This window comes from Tupaia chinensis, unplaced genomic scaffold, assembly GCF_000334495.1.
Source record: "Tupaia chinensis unplaced genomic scaffold, TupChi_1.0 Scaffold000217_1, whole genome shotgun sequence".
Taxonomy (NCBI): Eukaryota; Metazoa; Chordata; class Mammalia; order Scandentia; family Tupaiidae; genus Tupaia; species Tupaia belangeri.
The window spans coordinates 3,999,570-4,018,062 of record NW_006159692.1 but is presented as its reverse complement, the minus strand read 5'-3'; the positions used below and the strand labels follow the sequence as shown (position 1 = coordinate 4,018,062).

Here is an 18,493-nt window from a genome sequence, read left to right as displayed (position 1 = left end):
GACCACACCACAATCCTTTCTCCACTCTTTCAGGATTCTGGGCACACATGCACATGTGGCTCCATGAATTTTAAGCCACCAGATCTGGGACTCGAACCACAGTTGACTACATGGGAGTCTAGCAACAGAACCATTACTCCATCTGCTGGTCCTTCCCACATCCAATTTTTTTTTATCATCATAATCTTGTTTATATTACATTGAATTACATACAACTTTACAGCGTATTACATTTCTTTTTCCAGAGGGAATGCCATGCATGTCGGTCAATACAGAGACATTAAAATCCCCACTTCATCATTGAGTATCTTTTCATTGTTTTTTCCTGATCATTATTATTATTCCAATTATCTTTTTAACCAGTCAATACCTATTTCTCACTTTGCTTGTAAAGACTTCACCCAACATGAAATACTTCTCAGACCAATCCAGTTGGGAATACTATACACATCATCAACAGGTAATAAACCATATCTGTGTCCCACTAACGTCCTGCCTCTCTATTTGTTCTCTTGCTATCTTTCTCTATGCTCTTCTCTTCTCCCCCCCATTCCACACTGTCTTATCCTCATTAAGTATTTTCATTGCTTTTATGTCCTCCAATATTTCGCTCTCTACCGTAGAGTGCAGATAGATAGTCGGTATATATGAAGTGGATACATACACTATCTTTCTTTCATAGCCTGACTTACTTCACTCGGCAATAGATCCTCCATATCCTATCACTTTCTATCAAATGCTAGGGTCTTGTTATTTTTTATGGCTGAGTAGTATTCCATAGAGTATATATGCCACAATTTTTCAATCCATTCATCAGTTTGTGGACATTTAGGTTGGTTCCATGTCTTGGCAATCGTGAATAATACTGCAGCAAACATTGATGTGCAAGCATTTTTCCGACTGAGCGTTCTCCTGTCTTTCGGGTAAATGCCCAGAAGTGGGACTGCTGGATCAAATGGTAGTTCTATTGTAGATCTTTGAGGAACCTCCATATTGTTCTCCACAGTGGCTGAAACAGTTTACATTCCCACCAACAGTGTAGGAGGGTTCCCTTTTCACCACATCCCCACCAACGCTTATCACTTTTTATTCTTAATCTTTGCCATTCTGACAGGGGTTAGGTGGTATCTCATCGTGGTTTTTATCTGCATCTCCCTTATGATGAGGGATGTTGAGCATTTCCTCATATGCTTTTTGGCTGTTCGTATGTCTTTCTTTGAGAGATTTATGTTCAGCTAATTTTCCCCATCTTTAATTGGGTGTTTTATTTATTTATTTTTTTCCACATAAGGCACTTGAGTTCCCTGTGTACTCTGGTTATCAGTCCCTTGTCTGAGGCATATTTAACAAAAATATTTTCCCATTCTGAGGGTTGTCGGTTCACACTTGATACTGTTTCCTTTGCTGTGCAGCAACTTCTTAGTCTGTTATAGTCCCACTTGTCTATTTTAGGGATTATTGCCTGTGCTTTGGGAGTCTTATTTAAGAAGTCTTTGCCTACTGCAATGTCTCCCAGAGTTTCCCCAGCATTTTCCACCAATAATTTTATAATTTGAGGTCTTAGGTTCAGATCTTTGATCCATTTTGAGTTGATTTTTGTTAATGGTGAAAGATAGGAGTTCATCTTTCTGCAGGTGGATACCCAGTTTTTCCAGCACCATTTACTAAAGAGGTTTTCCTTTTCCCAATGGATTGACTGATATCCTTTGTCAAAGATCAGTTGGCTGTAAGCTTTGGGGGTTATTTCTGATTCTCTTCCATTGGTCCACATGTCTGTTTTTATGCCAATACCATGCTGTTTTGATGACCACAGCTTTATAGTATATCTTGGGATCAGGGAGTGATATGCCTCCTACTCCATTCTTCTTACGCAGGATTGCTTTTGCAATACGAGGTCTTTTATGGTTCCAGACAAATTCTATAATTGTCTTTTCTAGATCTCTGAAGAATATCTCTGGTATTTTGATTGGAATTGCATTAAACATGTAGATTAATTTGGGTAGAATTGCCATTTTGATTATGTTAATTCTACCAATCCAGGAGCATGGGATGTCCTTCCACTTTTTTATGTCACTTTCAATGTCTTTTTTAAGATTCTCGTAGTTTTCTTTATAAAGGTCTTTGACTTTCTTAGTTAGGTTTATCCCTAGATATCTTATACATCTTGTGGCTACGGTGAAAGGGATTCCTTTCTTCAGCTCTGCTTCATTCAACTTGTTGTTCATAAATAGAAATGCTATAGATTTTTGGATATTGATTTTGTATCCTGCCACCTTACTGTATTCACTTATTACTTCAAGCAGTTTTTTCATGGATACCTTTGGGTCTTCTAAGTATACCATCATGTCATCTGCAAATAAAGATATTTTCAACTCTTCTTTGCCTATTCGAATGCCTTTAATACTGTTCTCTTCTCTGATTGCAATAGCTAAGACTTCCAGTACTATATTAAAGAGCAGTGGAGAAAGTGGGCAGCCTTGCCTAGTACCTGTTTTCAGAGGAAAAGCTTTCAGCTTATTTTCAACTCGTCTTTGCCTATTCGAATGCCTTTTATATTGTTCTCTTCTCTGACTGCATTACCTAAGACTTCCACTACTATATTAAAGAGCAGTGGAGAAAGTGGGCAGCCTTGCCTAGTACCCGTTTTTAGCAGAAAAGCTTTTCAGCTTTTCCCCATTCAGCATGATGTTAGCTGTAGGTCTTTCATAGATGGCTTTTATTGTGTTGAGAGATGACCCTTCTATACCAATCTTACAGAATCACAAAAGGATGTTGTATTTTATCAAATGATTTCTCTGCATCATTTGAAATGATCATATGGTTTTTTTTATCTTTCTTTCTGTTAATGTGGTGTATTACATTTATGGTCTTGCGTATGTTGAACCACCCTTGTATCCCTAGGATAAAGTCTACCTGGTCGTGATGAATAATCTTTGTTATATGTTGTTGGATACGATTTGCGAGTATCTTGTTGAGAATTTTCGCATCTATATTCATCAATGATATTGGTCTGTAGTTTTCCTTTTTTGTCATATCCTTATCTGTTTTGGGGATGAGGATGATGGAGGCTTCATAAAATGAATTTGGAAGGTTTCCTTCCTTTTGAATCTTTAGAAATAATTTTAGTAGGATAGGGGTTAACTCTTCCTTAAAAGTTCTGTAGAATTCAGAAGCCCCACACCCATTTTTAAAAACACCGTTACTGTGTCACCACATCCGTAACACTGACGCCGTCCTTTGTGACAATTCATTATTCAGTTCAGGTCTCCCTGTGTCTCCGGTCTTAGTAAGTGCTCCTGTGAGGAGATCACTTAGTTGAGAATGCTGAGTTCCTACCTGTTTGGGTTTTCCTTTATGAAAGCTGGACTCTGTGATTTACTACTGCACAACTCAGAAGGTTAGTTTTAAATGTTATAGCCCTGACCCCTATTTCTCCCTCAGAGACAAGCACTATTGTCATTTTCGTTTCCTGTTCTGGAAATTTACTAATACACATACTTTCAGGTTAAGTTTTTTTATTTTTATTTTTTTTAAATTTCAACTGCCTGAGTGCCAACAGGTGGTGTGGTGGTTGAGGGCAGTGGACTGCCACGTGGCCAGCTGTGGTTGGAGTCCCGAATATGGCAGCTTGCTTTCGCACTTCTCTCTCACTCTCTCCTTCTCTGGTCAAATTAAAATAAAGTTAAATAAAATAATTCTTTAAAATGAAAGAATGTGGCCTGAATATTTGGCTTCTAGCTAAATTCGGAAAAAATAAAACAACTTTGAATTAATACACAGATATTTTCAGATTGAGCCTTAAAAAAAAAAATTAAGCTACCTGAACATTTGGCTTTTCTAGCCAAATTTGGGGAAAAAAAAACAACCTCCGCACTTCATTATAGGGTGTGTGCATTCGCTGGACAGAGAAAAGGAAAGTGAGAAATCACACCCTAGGGTGATGGCCATGCCACAATCCCTTTTCCTCAGGATTTTGGGTATGTATACACATATGCTTGGTGTGATTTTCAAGCTACTGGGCCTAGAACTCAAACAGTAGTTGGCCATGTGGAAGTTCAGCACTTTAACCACTGTGCCATCTCTTGGCCCCAAAACTTTGAACTTTCATACTATAAATTCTTTCTTTTTAGAGAAAGAGAGAGAGAGAGATTCCCATTGGGGATGTGCACTCACAGAAGAGAGGGAGACAGACACAAAGTGAGAAATCATCCCAAGGAAGGATGGCCACACCACAATTCCTTCACCTCTCAGGATTTGGGGCATGCACGGATACACACCTGGCATGAATTTCAAGTCACTGGGTCCAGGATTCAAACTGCTATTAACCATGTGGAAGTCCAATGTGCCACCTGCTGGCCCTGAAACTCTGAACTTCCACAATACAAAGTTTTTTTGGCATGGGGGAAGAGATTGTTTTCCTAAAGGGTGTGTACTCTCACAGGCGAGACAGAGACAGAAAGCAAGCAATCACTCCCCACAATGGGGGAATGGCCATCCCATAATCCATTCTCCTCCATTCTCTCTTCTGAAGACGCACATGTGCCTCACATGAGTTTCAAGCCAGCAGGCCCGGGTCTCAAACCGCAGTCGACCATGTGGGAGTCCAGCACCTTAACTACAATGCCACCTGCTTGCCCCTACTGTACGAACTCTTTTCCCCCATCCGTCTTTAATGACACACGGCTCCTGACATAGTCTTGGAAAATACCAATTACTACGAGCTGTGTTAAACATCTGGTTCATGGGAAAAGCAAATAAATAGCGACACACATTCAACTCAAGTACACGGTCTACATAAAACCATGAACTTCCTTCTGGTCTTTTACAATTTGAATACAAATCCTGAACAATGAAGAAGTGTTCGGTTTCCTAAAAAGTCTGTGTATATGAATCAATGTTTACCTTTTGCTCTTCCTAGTGATTATTTTCTACAAATAAAACACAGTTGCGTATATTTTAGTTTCAATCTTACATTTATTCTCTTGTGGAATGCTAGGTTTGATGTTACAGTATGACTGTCAAAGCTACTGAAATGTGACAAATGTCCAGGTCTAAATGCTGCAGAACAGTGAAACGTGAATGATTTTTAAAAACACCTGTTGTACAGCTGAGGGCTGATGGCTTTTGGCCGACGCCCATGTGCACGGCCAGCCACAAGCTCTGCGGCTTAGTCCCCATACGTATGTACAAACAGATCCCTTACATATGTACACACGTCGGCATGTATTAGTTGATGTGTGAAGTTTATAAAATTATATATACAGACACATACATGCATATCTATATACATAGACCCACCTTCACCGCTGAGCTCACCTTCCTAACACGAGCTAACCAGCGTGGTGCTGGTTGTTATTGCTGCCCAGTGTACCCCGTGATCTTAGTGCCGGTACAGGCTCCCTTGCAGGTGCAGGGTAAGTACTCGTGCATATAGACATGTGCACCCATGTCTGCTATGAACAGAAAGGAATCAGGTCTCCCTTCTCTGCTTCAGTCATGCATTACTACAATGAACAGTCCTCACCAGAGGGTTGGGAGTTCTAAACAGTGTAAAATCTACTTCTGGAAAACTGCATACGTTCATAGTTACAAAAAATATATATGACTGAAACCTACGGAGTACATATGTTCTTTGAACCTGGCTATATCCTAGCCATTAGATAAATTAAAAAAACAAACAAACAAAAAAAACACCCTCTTAATAGGATGTTATGGTAGCCTTAAATATACCATTATCTATATTTAGAATAGTTTATATTTTAAAAGTTGACAAAATGATGTTAAAGATTTGAAAAACACTATGCATCTGCATTAAATATTCAAGGTTTCCACCAAGGGCCCGGTTCAATTCATTGTCTAACATTTTCATGTTCGAAGACTGACCAATATTGTAGTCATTATTCTTATATTCTTAAAATTATGGCTCATTAAGGCTTTTATACAAAAAAGCCCTATTTTTTTTTTTTTACCAATTATAAAAACAAGTTCTATTTAAAAGAAAAAAATGTACATGAACACCAAAGTACTCATAGATATTATCCTATACAAAGTGACTGTAAAGACAGGAGGCTTGTTCCCAGTCAGAACACCTCCTGGGAGCACATGTAAACCTGGTTTGGTTCCTCTGCTCTGCAGTTATTCAGCATGAAAAATTTAAACCTTTTCACATTAACATTTAAATTTAATACAGTGCAAATATTTGAGAATAACTTGTTCCCCCCAGTGAAACAAGAGCCAGCGTTATGCTGAATATTCTTCAGATCTATTTACACATTGAATTAAAAGTTCACCATAAACTTAGAAATTTGCTGAATATCAGCAGAAATGTCACTGAACTAGCAGCAATTGCATTTACAATATGTGATAGTTACTTGAGAGAATGCATAAAATTTTCCAGGCTATACTCTGAATCATATTGCTCTTGATCCCAAAGCTCACTCAGGTTTTCAAGAACCGACTTCATGCTTGCTCTTCCAGAAGTAGAGGTGTCAGCTTTTTCTGCTTTGCCATCCTTAAGAAAAATTGGCAAAAGGTAAAATGAAAGATTAATAACTTCAGAAATTGTGTTTTGCCTTGACATCACACTTCTTTCAACAGAGCCTAACAACTCAGACGACAAGGAAGCTCATGATTTCCGGATAGCCCGTCTATTCTGTGCCCCTCTAGAATGTCCATGGTTTGCCAACTGCCCTAGTAGTGGCCTCCAAGGAAACCAGAGCTCTTGATTCCCTGAGGCATCCCCCTCAGCACAGTTCTCTTACTCAAAGTCACTTGCAGGAATACTCTTTTCAGGGACCAGCAGATGGCACAGCAGTTATGTCACTGGACTCCCACAAGGCCAACCATGGTTCGAGTCCTGGACCCAGTGCCTTCAAAGCTGTACCAGGCGTGTGTGCGCATGTGGGAGGAGAAGGAATTGCAACATGGTCATCCCCACTAGGGGATGATTTCTCACTTTCCCTCTCACTATGTCTGTCTGCCTGTCTCTCTCTGGCAAGTGCATGTGTCTTAAAGTAAAAACTTAAAAAAAAAAAAAAAAGAGAGAGAGAGAGACTACTCTTTCGGGGACTAGGCGGTACTACAGCTGGACCCACATGGGAAAGTCCTGGGTGCATGCCCTGGGACCTTGGGCACGCCAACTGAGGCCAGAAGTGGGTAATGGCAGGAAGGCCCTGTTGGGTGTGCCAGCCTCTCATATGAAATAAATAAAAATAAAAATATTTTAAATATATATTCTTGGGGCTGGCAGGTGGCATGGAGGTTAGGGCACTGGACTCCTATATGGTTGACCATGGTTCAAGTCTTGGACCTGGAGCAGCTTGCTTTCTCATTTTCCCTTTCTCTCTCAAAATTAAAAAATAACAACAAATTAAATAAATAATTCTTTTTAAAAAATACACACACACACACATATATCTAATATATACATTTTTTCATTCTTTCAAACAGAATAAAGCTACTGGAAGAAAGCTATGCATACTCCTTTGAGCCCTCTTTTCCTAGATAAAACACGTCTGTTGCCTTACATCACATGACTGGAAATCTCTTCCACCCTGGCCATTAGGGGACTTAGTAACTTGCTGCTATTTAAAATGTGGCATCCAGAACTAGATAAAACATTCTCAATGTGCTGTAACCTACACAGAGTATGTTGCTACTATTCTGCGACTTTTATGCTACACTTCTGTCATTAGAGATAACCTGTACATAAGTGATTTCTCATCACAATTTATCCTAGACATGTAGTTGATTTTGTAAAAGTATACAAGTTTCAACCCTACTGGTCTCACGCTAGAGGCATGACGACACTTCCCTGCTGGCGTATCCTTTGGATCAGGCTCGTTAACTAACCAGCGTTGGCCGTCACCTACTGTGGTGCCGGTGTTAGGTACTGAGACTCCACACCAGGCGTCCCTCCTGAGTGCCCACGTATACCCCGTTTTACGCTAATGACCATGCAGTACAACGGGTGTAGGTGTGCACGCTCACCAATTAATAGGAGACGGGGCAGAAATTCCCACACAAGACTTTCACTGACTCTAATGATTTTTTTTCTTTAGCAAAAAAGTACTAAGGAAAGAAACTTTGAGACAAGACTCAACCAGAAAGTCTAAACTTCAAACATCTCCCTTGATGTTGAAGAGATTTATGTGGGCACCAAAAACTCTCTCAGGCTTGTCTGAGACGACAGTGATTGCCTGCCGCTGCTCCCTTCAATCTTTTCCCTCTGCGGTCTCGGGAAGCCCGGCTCTTCAGCAAGGATACATACATTGGATAAGCACTTTACCTTATCAAGTGTGAACAGGTCGAGAAGCTGATCAGTCCCCATGCTCTGCAAACTAGAATTCTCTTGGCTAATAACAGTATTTGCTATGTTCATCTTGAATTTCTGCAAACCCATGATCTTCTCTTCCAACGTTCCTCTGGTTATCAACCGGTACACGTTAACCACACGTTTCTGAACAAGAAAAACAGTTCAGCAACTGTAGGACAAACTGACAAGCGCTGAAGTTCATTAAGTCAGGGGCCCTTTACATATAAGTACTTTCTACTACCCAATAAGGATTGGAGTACATCTGGCCCATGAGCTCAGAATGTTTGCAGAAATCACAGAATATTAAGGACAGGCATCGTCCAGGTTTTCTTAGCCCAAGTGCCTCACTTTACTCATAAGGAATTGGTACCACAGAAGAGTTAAGTGACCTGTGCGAGGTCACAGCACTTGTTAGCATCCAAGCAAGAACCTGGACGAAGGCTGCTTGTCTTTGGGGTAGTCTTTCGCCAGCATGCAGGCTAACACCTGTGTAAGTTGTGAGGCCGAGCTTACCTGCCCAATGCGATGGGCCCGGTCCATGGCTTGCAGGTCGCGCATGGGGTTCCAGTCATGCTCCACGAACACCACTGTGTCAGCGCCTGTCAAGTTAAGCCCCAGGCCACCAACGTGAGTTGTAAGTAAGAGCACGTCTATGGACGGATCATTGTTAAACCTAAAAGTACAGACACCAAAAAATTAAATTAGTACATTTCTTTCTAAGGTTTACCACAGTGGAGGTTGTTCAATAAAAATGAAAAAGCACAAAGGAAAGCAAGCAAGGCTTTAAAAACCCATGATGAGGGCCCTCCTGTGACCACCAAGATGAGCGTTTCTTCTTCCAGCACACACAACTGTACCAGAAGAGGGAATTCTGAAGCCTACCAGAAATTCTGTAAGAGAAACAGTAAGGCCAATTGAATCATAAAGACTCAGTTGGTGAACATTAACTAGGAACCTTTGAAGTATGGAAACAGACTGGGAACGGGCCATTCAGGGAAGGCAGAGGGTGAGCGTGCAGGGTGCTATCACTGCACTAGTCCTAACGACACTGACAGAGGACGTCTAGTAGCTTCCAGGAAAAACAAAAAATGAGCTTACTATCATATACATAACAACATTATTATTAGATAAAAATAGCAGCTATCAAGCTCCCACATATTACATTCTAACTAAAAGTCAGTGGCCTTTATAGAATCATATGACTTAATTATTTTAACAGGTTTTTGTTTTTTTTGAGAGGTTTTCGCTCTAGGGCGTGTGCGCTCACCAGATAGAGACAGAGACAGAAGGCGAGAAATCACCCCCCCAGGGGGGTTGGCCACGTTGCGATCCCTTCTGCGGTCTTTTCCTCTCGGGATCTTAGGCACGCATGCAACGCGCCCGGCGTGAGTTTCAAGCCACCAGGTCCAGGACTCAAACTGCAACTGCGGTTGACTACATGGGAGTTCAGGGACATAGCCATTACACTCACTGCTGGTAACTTTTTGTTTTAACAGTTCTATAAGAGTTTACCAGTGGGACCAACAGATGGTGTAGCGATTACGTCGCTGGGTAGCGCATGGCCAACCACAGTTCAAGCCCCAGACCTGGTGGCTTCACGTATGCATGTGCATGTATGCCCAAGACCCCAGGAAGAGAAGGGATTATGCGTGGCCATCCCCCTGGGAGGTGACTTCTCACTGTGTCTGTCTCTATCCAATAAGCACATTTGCCCTGAGACAAAAACAACTTAAAAAAAAGTTTACCAGTATCCCTATTTTGGAAAACTAAGACCTTTGGCCCAGCAGGTAGTATGGTAGTTAAGATGCTGGGTTCCTGCACGGCTGACCAGAATTTAAGTCCCAGACAAGGCTTGAAAATCACACTGGGCACATGTGCATGTGTGTCCAAAAACTCCCGAGAGGAGATGGAGGAGAAAGGGTTGTGTGGTCATCTCCCCTGGGTGGGTGATGGGGTGAGTCCCCACTTTGTTTCTGTCTGTCTCTCCATTGAGTGCACGCATACACGGCAAAAACCTTTAAAAAAGCAAGGGGTTGGGGGAGAGGGACTAAGACTGTGTAGATGACAGGCCCAAGAGAACAAAACTTGGGAACCAGCAGTTAGAGTAATGGCTATGTCGCTGGACTCCCACGTAGTCGTCCGCAGTTCGCGTCCCGGACCCAGTGGCTTAAAACTCACGCCGGGCGCGTGTGCGTGCGTGCCCAAGATCCCGAGAGGAGAATGGAGGAGAAGGGATTGAGGCGTGACCATCCTCCCTGGGGGGTGAGGTCTCGCGTTCTGTCTCTATGTTTCTCTCTGTCTGTCTGGCGAGCGCACGCGCCCTATAGTGAAAACCTCTCCAAAAAAAAAAAAGAGAGAACAAAACTTAAGTAGGAGAGCCAGGAGTTAAATCTAGGTCTGTTAGCCTTCCAAGTCCTTCATAGGTCTCTAACTGTACTATGCTCAACAATCTGTTAGGAATGCTTGTTTAAAATGCCCACTCCTAAAGTTAGCATCCTGGGACAGAGTCTAGGAATCTGCATTTTAAAGAAGACAACCCCTGGGGTTGGCCCCAAAGTTAAGCTCTAAGCAAAGGGAACTGGATTCCACATGGCTGACCAGAGTTCGAGTCTCGGTCTCAGTGGCTTACATGCCTGGCACACATACACACCCAGGCTCCTGACGGAATGGAGAACTGGAGGAAAAGTACTGCCACAAGACAAGGTCATACTGGGCAAAGCTTCCTCTGCACATGCTCCCCCGACCCCACCAGTGAGCATATGCCCTCTGATACAATAGAAGGAAAAAATTTAATAAACCAGCCTCTGACAGTTTGAAAGCAGAGGTTGCAACCACAGTTGAGACACACTTCACTCAGATTCTGTTTTCTAGCTTGGCCGGCTTCCAACTTGTTCCCAGCAAACAAGCAGGATCAAGCCAGAGGTAGCTGGGCCGCCTGTTTTTCTCCTACCATCCTAACCCCTCAGCGCCCCCTCAAATGGAGGCAGTAGTTATCTTTATTGTTTGCTGATGCTGTAAATGTCTTTCATGTCCTTTCTAATATAGTGACTTTTTTCAGGTACTAAACAAACTATCAATTATATTTCTATAGTTCTGTATTTAAAAGAATGCTTGTTTGTGCTGAATCATATAGTAAGAAAAAACATTTGCAGATATTTAGCCAGTGAAAACATTTCATGAGGCAGACATCTTCAGTAATAATACATGTACTTTGATTCAATGAATGATCACAGGGTTCTAGAAGCCACTTACCTGGAAACAATGGAATGCCTCTGACCAGGAGGGATGCTGCCATCTAATCTCAAATATGTGACAGAGGGCAAGTGAGGCCTGAGCAGATCATGCTCTACTATGTCAAGCATGCTTTTAAGCTGACAGAAGATCAGTATCCGGTGCTGGGCCACAACAGACTCGGTGCCACTCTCAGAAGTGCTGCCATTTCCCAGGCCACAGTCCAGCAGCAGCTTGGAGGGGAAAATCACACAAGTGCTCATGAAGAGAACACAACCAACCTCACTGTGAAATATTTCTCTCTGCGGCAAGAAGGGTTAAGCTTACCTGAAACCTGGGGAGCAGATTAGCAGTACCGGGTATAATCTGTTACCCCGCAGGCCTGGAGCTGTTAAGGTGTTCAGGTGTGGAGTTCCCGGCCACCTTTCAGGAGTTTAACAGTCCTGTCTCTCTTTACCTTAGCTCTTTGAAGCTCACTAGAGCCTCAATAAAAGCTTATGATGCCCTTGGGAACCAGCAGTTAGCGTAATGGCTATGTCGCTGGACTCCCACGTAGTCGACTGCGGTTCGTGTCCCGGACTCGGTGGCTTAAAACTCACGCCGGGCGCTTGTGCGTGTGTGCCCAAGATCCCAAGAGGAGAATGGAGGAGAAGGGATTGTGGCGTGACCATCCCCCCTGGGGGGTGATTTCTCGCTTTCTGTCTCTATGTCTCTCTCTGTCTGTCTGGCGAGCGCACGCGCCCTATAGCGAAAACCTCTCAAAAAAAAGCTTATGATGCCCCCAGGAAAAATGGTTCATGAGGAGTTACGAAAGAACAGAGTGTGAGGAAAACATCATAGAACAGCTGCATTTGGTAGAAATCAAAATTACAGAAAAGAACCAAAAACATCTAGCCAGATCTCCTGGATTCCTGACAAGAGATCTTTTTCATTTTTAAATTGCCAGAGAGTGTGTGTGCTTGCCAGAGAAAGAGAACCTACCCATCCCCACATACAGAGCATGATCACACCATAATCCTTTTTCCTCCACTTCTCTCTCCCATCAGGATTTTGGATGTGAACGTACACACATGGACCCTGTGTGTTCTTCAAGCCCTGGGGCCGAGACTCAAAGCTCAGTCAGCCACGTGGAATCTGGCTCCCCATATCAATGCTTCACTGCGCGACACGGCGCCATCATAATGGCGGGAACCACACTGCTATGGCTCTTCCACATTTCTCTGCATACCTGGTTCAGTGCCTCACACGCAGCAAGTACAATATGTAAATAGGTATATGAAATCCAAGGAAACCTTGACTGGGTCAGTTTCAGATACTAGAGTATCAATAGTGTATCTTCATCCCTAGTCTTAGATACTCAATTCTGTCAAAATGTAAGATCTTAACGCAAGAGCTTTCTCTTGTTTACTAACGGAAGTTAGTTAAAAAAACCCAGCAGCTCAGATGGAAAAGATTACCAAAAGGTCATCCAGGCAGACTCTGAAGTCAGTGTAAAACCCTGAGGCTGCTGAGAAAAGTCCACACAGCAGGACCTACACTGACTTCCCTAGGAAGTCCTGCTTGTACAGAGGCCCCTTGGCTGAAGTCTAGAAACGAGATTCCGAGAATCCTCCCATCAGTCAGTCACCAGTAAGGACGGTTTACTGTGCTGGTAACAGCTGTGCGAACGGCGTGCTTTATGCTGAGTCCTGCTTTCTTTCTGGCAGTCTTCAATGCATGCGAGGCAGAGGGAGTAACTGGGATCAGCTACAACAAAATCCCCAGGCACTGTTTCCAGTGAGCTTCCTTGATAGGTGACACTTTGCACTGGTTGTCGCAATTCCATACCGGAGAAGAACCAAAGAACCTGTGCTCTTACTCTTCTACCTAACAGCCCTTAACATTTGAATTTTATTTGCAGAGTAGGTGTTTGGTATACCAGGAAGACACTGCTCTGAACAAAATAAAAGGATTCTGACAAACTTAATTATTCCTACCCCTTGCTCCCAAATCTGCAGGAAGATCACAATCTCGGCTTAGGTCCTTTCTTGAAAGTCCCAGGGAGGGCATCTCAGGAGAGTGTGACTGTGTGGCAGTTAAGTATAAATAATATAACACCATCACTGGTCCATTCTATGCAGGTCCTAAAAACTAGGTGAATAGAACATCTGCATCATGCACACTCAATTGTTTCAGTCCCCAGGCAGCGATATCACAAACCTTAAAAATTACCAGCCATATTAAGAATACCTCCCTAAGGGTACAAATGGTCTAATGGTTACGTCGCTGGACTCCCCCACATAGTCGACTGTAATTCAAGTCTCAGACCCAGCAGCTTAAAACTCACGCCAGGCGTGTGTGTGTGCATGCCCAAGATCCCGAGAGGAGAATGGAGGGGAAGGGACTGCAGCATGGCCATCTCCCCAGGGGGGTGATTTCTCACTTTCTGTCTCTGTGAAAAGTGTGCATGCCCTACAGCAAAAATCCCCCCCCCCAAAAAAAAAGAGTACCTAAGAACTTCTCCAAGTCCATACTCACTAGACAATCTTCCTAGTGTAACCTTACCCTGGTGTAGCTATCATGGCTATATGGACAAATCATTTGGCATGCTATTCCTGTCTGGCAACAGAACTGATATTCTGTTTTCTCAATGATCCTTTATGATATGAATCTGCCCTATGAGACTGACAAACTCCAGGTGCCTGGCAGAATCTAGTTTGGGACCTTGGAAAGTTGATTACTAGATTCTAGGAAATGTTTCTAAGGCTACCTAATGTGGGTGGTGTCTGAAGACACCAGCTGCCTCCCTAGATATAACAACATTTCAATTTTATCTTGTCCTAACTTCAGTACAGGCTAAACTACCTTAGGTTTCTCAGTCACTCCTGATATGAAATAGTTTCTAGATCTTTTACTATTTTAATCTGCCACTTGAAGTATAAACGCCCAAGGCTATAAATGATACTCATCTGACTGTACACAATACAGCGAAGCTACAATGCTGTCATCCTATCACACTGTTACTACTTTTTTTACTTTTACTTTTTATTTTATTTATTTATTTATTTTAATTTGACTGAGCGGGGGCGGGGGGGGGGGGAAAGTGAGAAAGCAAGCCACTAGGTCTGGGACTTGAACTATAGTTGGTCATGTGGGAGTCCAGCATCCTTAACCACCACGCCACCTGCTGGCACTATCACACTGTTACCAATCCCACCCAAGATCCTGCTAGTGTTACTTACTGGCAGCAAATTCATACAGTGGGCTTACAGTGAACCTGTCACCAAGTCAAATGCAACTTTTCCTTACATGAAATGTTTACCAAGGAAGTATCACAAAATCTCTATTTACCTAGGTTTGTTTCTTTTCTTTTTAAATGATGGCTTATCTCCATTAAATTTCATCTAGAATCTTAGTTTATCATTCATCTTCCTGAATTTTTCCATTCTGGCTCTGGCAGTACTACTGCTTCTCCCGGCACTACGTCCTGATTAGAAGTCAGTATCTGCTGCAGCATTACTCATAATGGTCAAAGGTGGAAAAAACCCAAGTGTCCATCAACACGCATGAGGGTAAACAAAACGTGCTATAGTAATACCATGGACAAGGGAATAATGATTCAGACATAAAAAGGACTGAAGTAGTGATACATGCTATAACCTTGTATATATGGTGAACCCCGAAAACACTTAGTGAAATAAGTCAGTCACAAAAGGACAAATATTCTAAGATTGCTCTTATATGAAATATTTAAAATATGCAAATACAGGCCAACTGGTCGTGTGGTAGCTAAGGTGGCTGGATCCCACATGGCCAACTGCCAATTTGAGTGACAGACCCAGCAGCTTGGAAAATATGCCAGGCATGTGTATGTGCATGCCCAAAATCCCATGAGGAGAATGGAGAAGGGACTGCAACATGGCCAACGCACGAAGGGGTGCTTTCTCACTTTTCCTCTTTCTCTAGCAAGCACACACACCCTATAGAAAATTTAAAAAGAAAAAAGAAAAAGAAAAAAGAAAAAGAAAAGCGAGAGCGTAAATTCATAGATAGAAAGTAGAAATTATCAGGGGCCAGACAATGGGAGAATAGAGAGAGTTGCTTGATGATTACAGTTTTTGTTTGCTTCGTGGAAAGATATTAGAAAAGGGTAATGGTGGTGACTATACAACATTGTGAATGAAATTAATGTCACACCTCTAAATGGTTAAGGATGCACATTTTATGCTATTTATACTTTTTACCACAATTAAAAAATATATATTAAAATTTAATGAACCAAATTTGAAAATAAATGGTAAATATACCATTAATCTTTTTGTTTGTTTTTTAAAGAATTGTTTTATTTCACTTTACTTATTTACTTATTATTATATTTTTAAAATTTGACTAGAGAGGGACAGAGCGAGAGCGAGAGAGAAAGAGAGAAGGAAAGTGGGAAAGCAAGCCACCAGGTCCAGGACTTGAACCGCAGTTGGCCTTGTGGGAGCCCAGTGCTCTTAATCATACCACCTGCTGGCCCCTGTATCATTAATCTTTGTAAAAGCAAATTCACCTACTGTTACACATCAGGAAGGTGCAATACCCATCCAACACTTAGAAGACATACGTACTTGTTTCAAAGCTGAGAGCTTAGGGGCATGTTGAATATCGTGAAGAGAAGAATTCTGAACCGCCAGTTTTTCAGTAGTGCTTTTGAACTCTGGATGCTGGGGTGTTAAGACTAACGCCGGATGGTTGCACAGTTTCCGTAAGTACTGCAATGCCTTTCAGAGGGAAAGAAAGTGTATTTAAGTCCATTTCGCATCCCGCAAATATCTGTATCTCTGTATCTTTTTCTATGCTATTCCATCTGTCTAGAGAAGACTTTTCTTCCTCTTCTTGCTTGGTGAACTCCCACTCACTTTTCTTTTCTTTTTCTTTTTTTTTTTTCAGACTTTGATGTATTTTATTGAGGCAAAATTCCAACAAAAGGGGATTTTTATTTACAAAATGTCATGTTTCTGGGGACTTCCCATCCTACTTGGATCCAAGTGAGAATAACTAGTAAGCCTGTTTATGTATTTTCTTATTTTCAGTTTACATACAAAAATGATTTTTGTCTGCTTCACATTCATACAAATTCCAATATTGTAATGAAAAATAAACCCTCCCTTACCCAGTCCTTAATTAAGTATACAAAACAGTTTCAAAAACACACACTTTAAATTGGTTTAATATTGAAGTGTAAGCCAATGAGACTGAAAACTAAACATTTCAGGTCTTGTACCAAATAGTAAAATACTCGAAGGCCTTCAGGATCCTTTGACTGATTTACGTCAATAAGAGAACCAAATTTTGATGTGGTAAAAGAAATGTGTTCATCTCCAATTACAATTTTGAAGCTCCTGCTGGCCAACCCTGTCAGGGGGAGGCCACAAAGCATCATCTTCTTTTGTAATTTCGCTGTCATCGATAATTCTCTTCAGTTCTTCCATTACACTCTTGTGTACATAAGCCTCTTTTCTGATCATGACGTCATTCTTGTAATTGCTGTTGTTGGCATAGCTAAGCTTTCCATCCGGCAGAAACTCTAACTCCAGAAACTTGTGTCCAAATTTGCCCTGTGCCCGACGTAGCGCAGGTAGAAATCGCTAGCCATAGCCATGATTGCCCCGGGAAGCTAGCCGAAGGTCCGCCAAAAAGCCCAGCAGACGTGCCACCTGTCGCCCAGGAGTGACATCAGCCCCCACTCACTTTTTAAGAACCAGTTCAAATGCCTCATCTATGCTTCTTGTACAGTTTGTAATCCAGCGAGGGCATTTATAACTTGTTTAACTTATACTGTTTATGTCTGTCTTCCTCACTAGACAATGAGCTGTTCATGGCAAAAGTGTCTTATTCATTAGCTCCTTCAAAGTGCTTTCTCACTCATAGTGCCAGATAATACAGACAGATGCTTCTGGAACCAGAATCATTTCCTAAAGAATGGTTTCTCAAACTTGAGTGGGTGTAAATATTTCTGGAGGACCTTACAAACCTGTAGGTCTTCCCACTACAGAGATTTAGTAAGCCTGCTGGGGGCCGAGACAGGTGAATGGAGCTAACTGACTGTTTCAAGTGCTGGTGTTCGAGAAACTGGACCTTACCCAGCCTACTCTTTTCTCTTGCCTCTTAAGTGGCTTATGACTTGGGGTTCATTCTTGGTGGAGTTTAGCTTTAGTAAGCACCACTACCAAGGCTCCAGACACTGCTGAGCACTATGATGAAAATTTCCCCTCCTGCCTTTAAAAATGCTCTGGTGTTTAATTTATTGGTGGTAGGTTTCCTACAGTGAAATATTTCAAAAGGTAAAGAAACAGGGAGTTGACACTTGTCGCTTCTATCTCAACTGCTGTCCCTGAGCACTGAGGCAGGACCTGTCTCAGGACTTGGCTGCGATTTGTATCTTCTGTCTAGAGTCACTCCTCTCCCCTCTGACACCTCTATCCTGCTTCAAACCTTTGCTCAAATGTCACCTTCTCGTAGAAAAGTCCCTGATCCCTTTATTAAATATCGCAATCTGCCCTGGACTCCCACACTCTATAATCCCATTCTCTGCTTTATTTTCACTTATGTAATTTTACCTATTCATTTTATTTTTTATCTCTACCAAGGAAAATTCCTCTTTGTTCACTGTTTTAATTAACCCCAGAGCTTAGAAAAATTACTGTCCTATGGTAGGTAGCCAATATTTTCTGGACAGAAAAGCAAAAGATTCTATGTTCTGAACTTCTTTTTATGTAATATACAAACATACACTGTATTTTATACATTTAATTTTAGTATTAAAGTACTTAACTACTATTAAGTTAATATTAAATAGATGTTTTAACCTATTTTCAAGAATATATATATATATATATGTGTGTGTGTGTATATATATATACACACACACACACACAACACGCTATTAAAAAAAATAATCTTTTCTGAATTCCATAAAAAACC

At 41.7% G+C, this 18,493-nt stretch overlaps 1 protein-coding gene and 1 pseudogene across 1 annotated transcript in view; both read right to left on the bottom strand.

The window, feature by feature from the left end:
• Positions 1-4,954: 4,954 nt before the first annotated feature.
• The window catches only part of BTAF1 (B-TFIID TATA-box binding protein associated factor 1), a gene marked incomplete at its 5' end in the record, with an annotated part of 79,058 nt that continues 65,519 nt past the window's right edge, over positions 4,955-18,493 (bottom strand). The window contains 5 exon segments of the mRNA XM_014587528.1: positions 4,955-6,511; positions 8,288-8,458; positions 8,828-8,987; positions 11,567-11,778; positions 16,138-16,290. Coding sequence (XP_014443014.1) covers positions 6,368-6,511; positions 8,288-8,458; positions 8,828-8,987; positions 11,567-11,778; positions 16,138-16,290 — 840 coding nt within the window.
• LOC106734787 (protein mago nashi homolog 2 pseudogene) lies at positions 16,302-18,179 on the bottom strand (annotated as a pseudogene).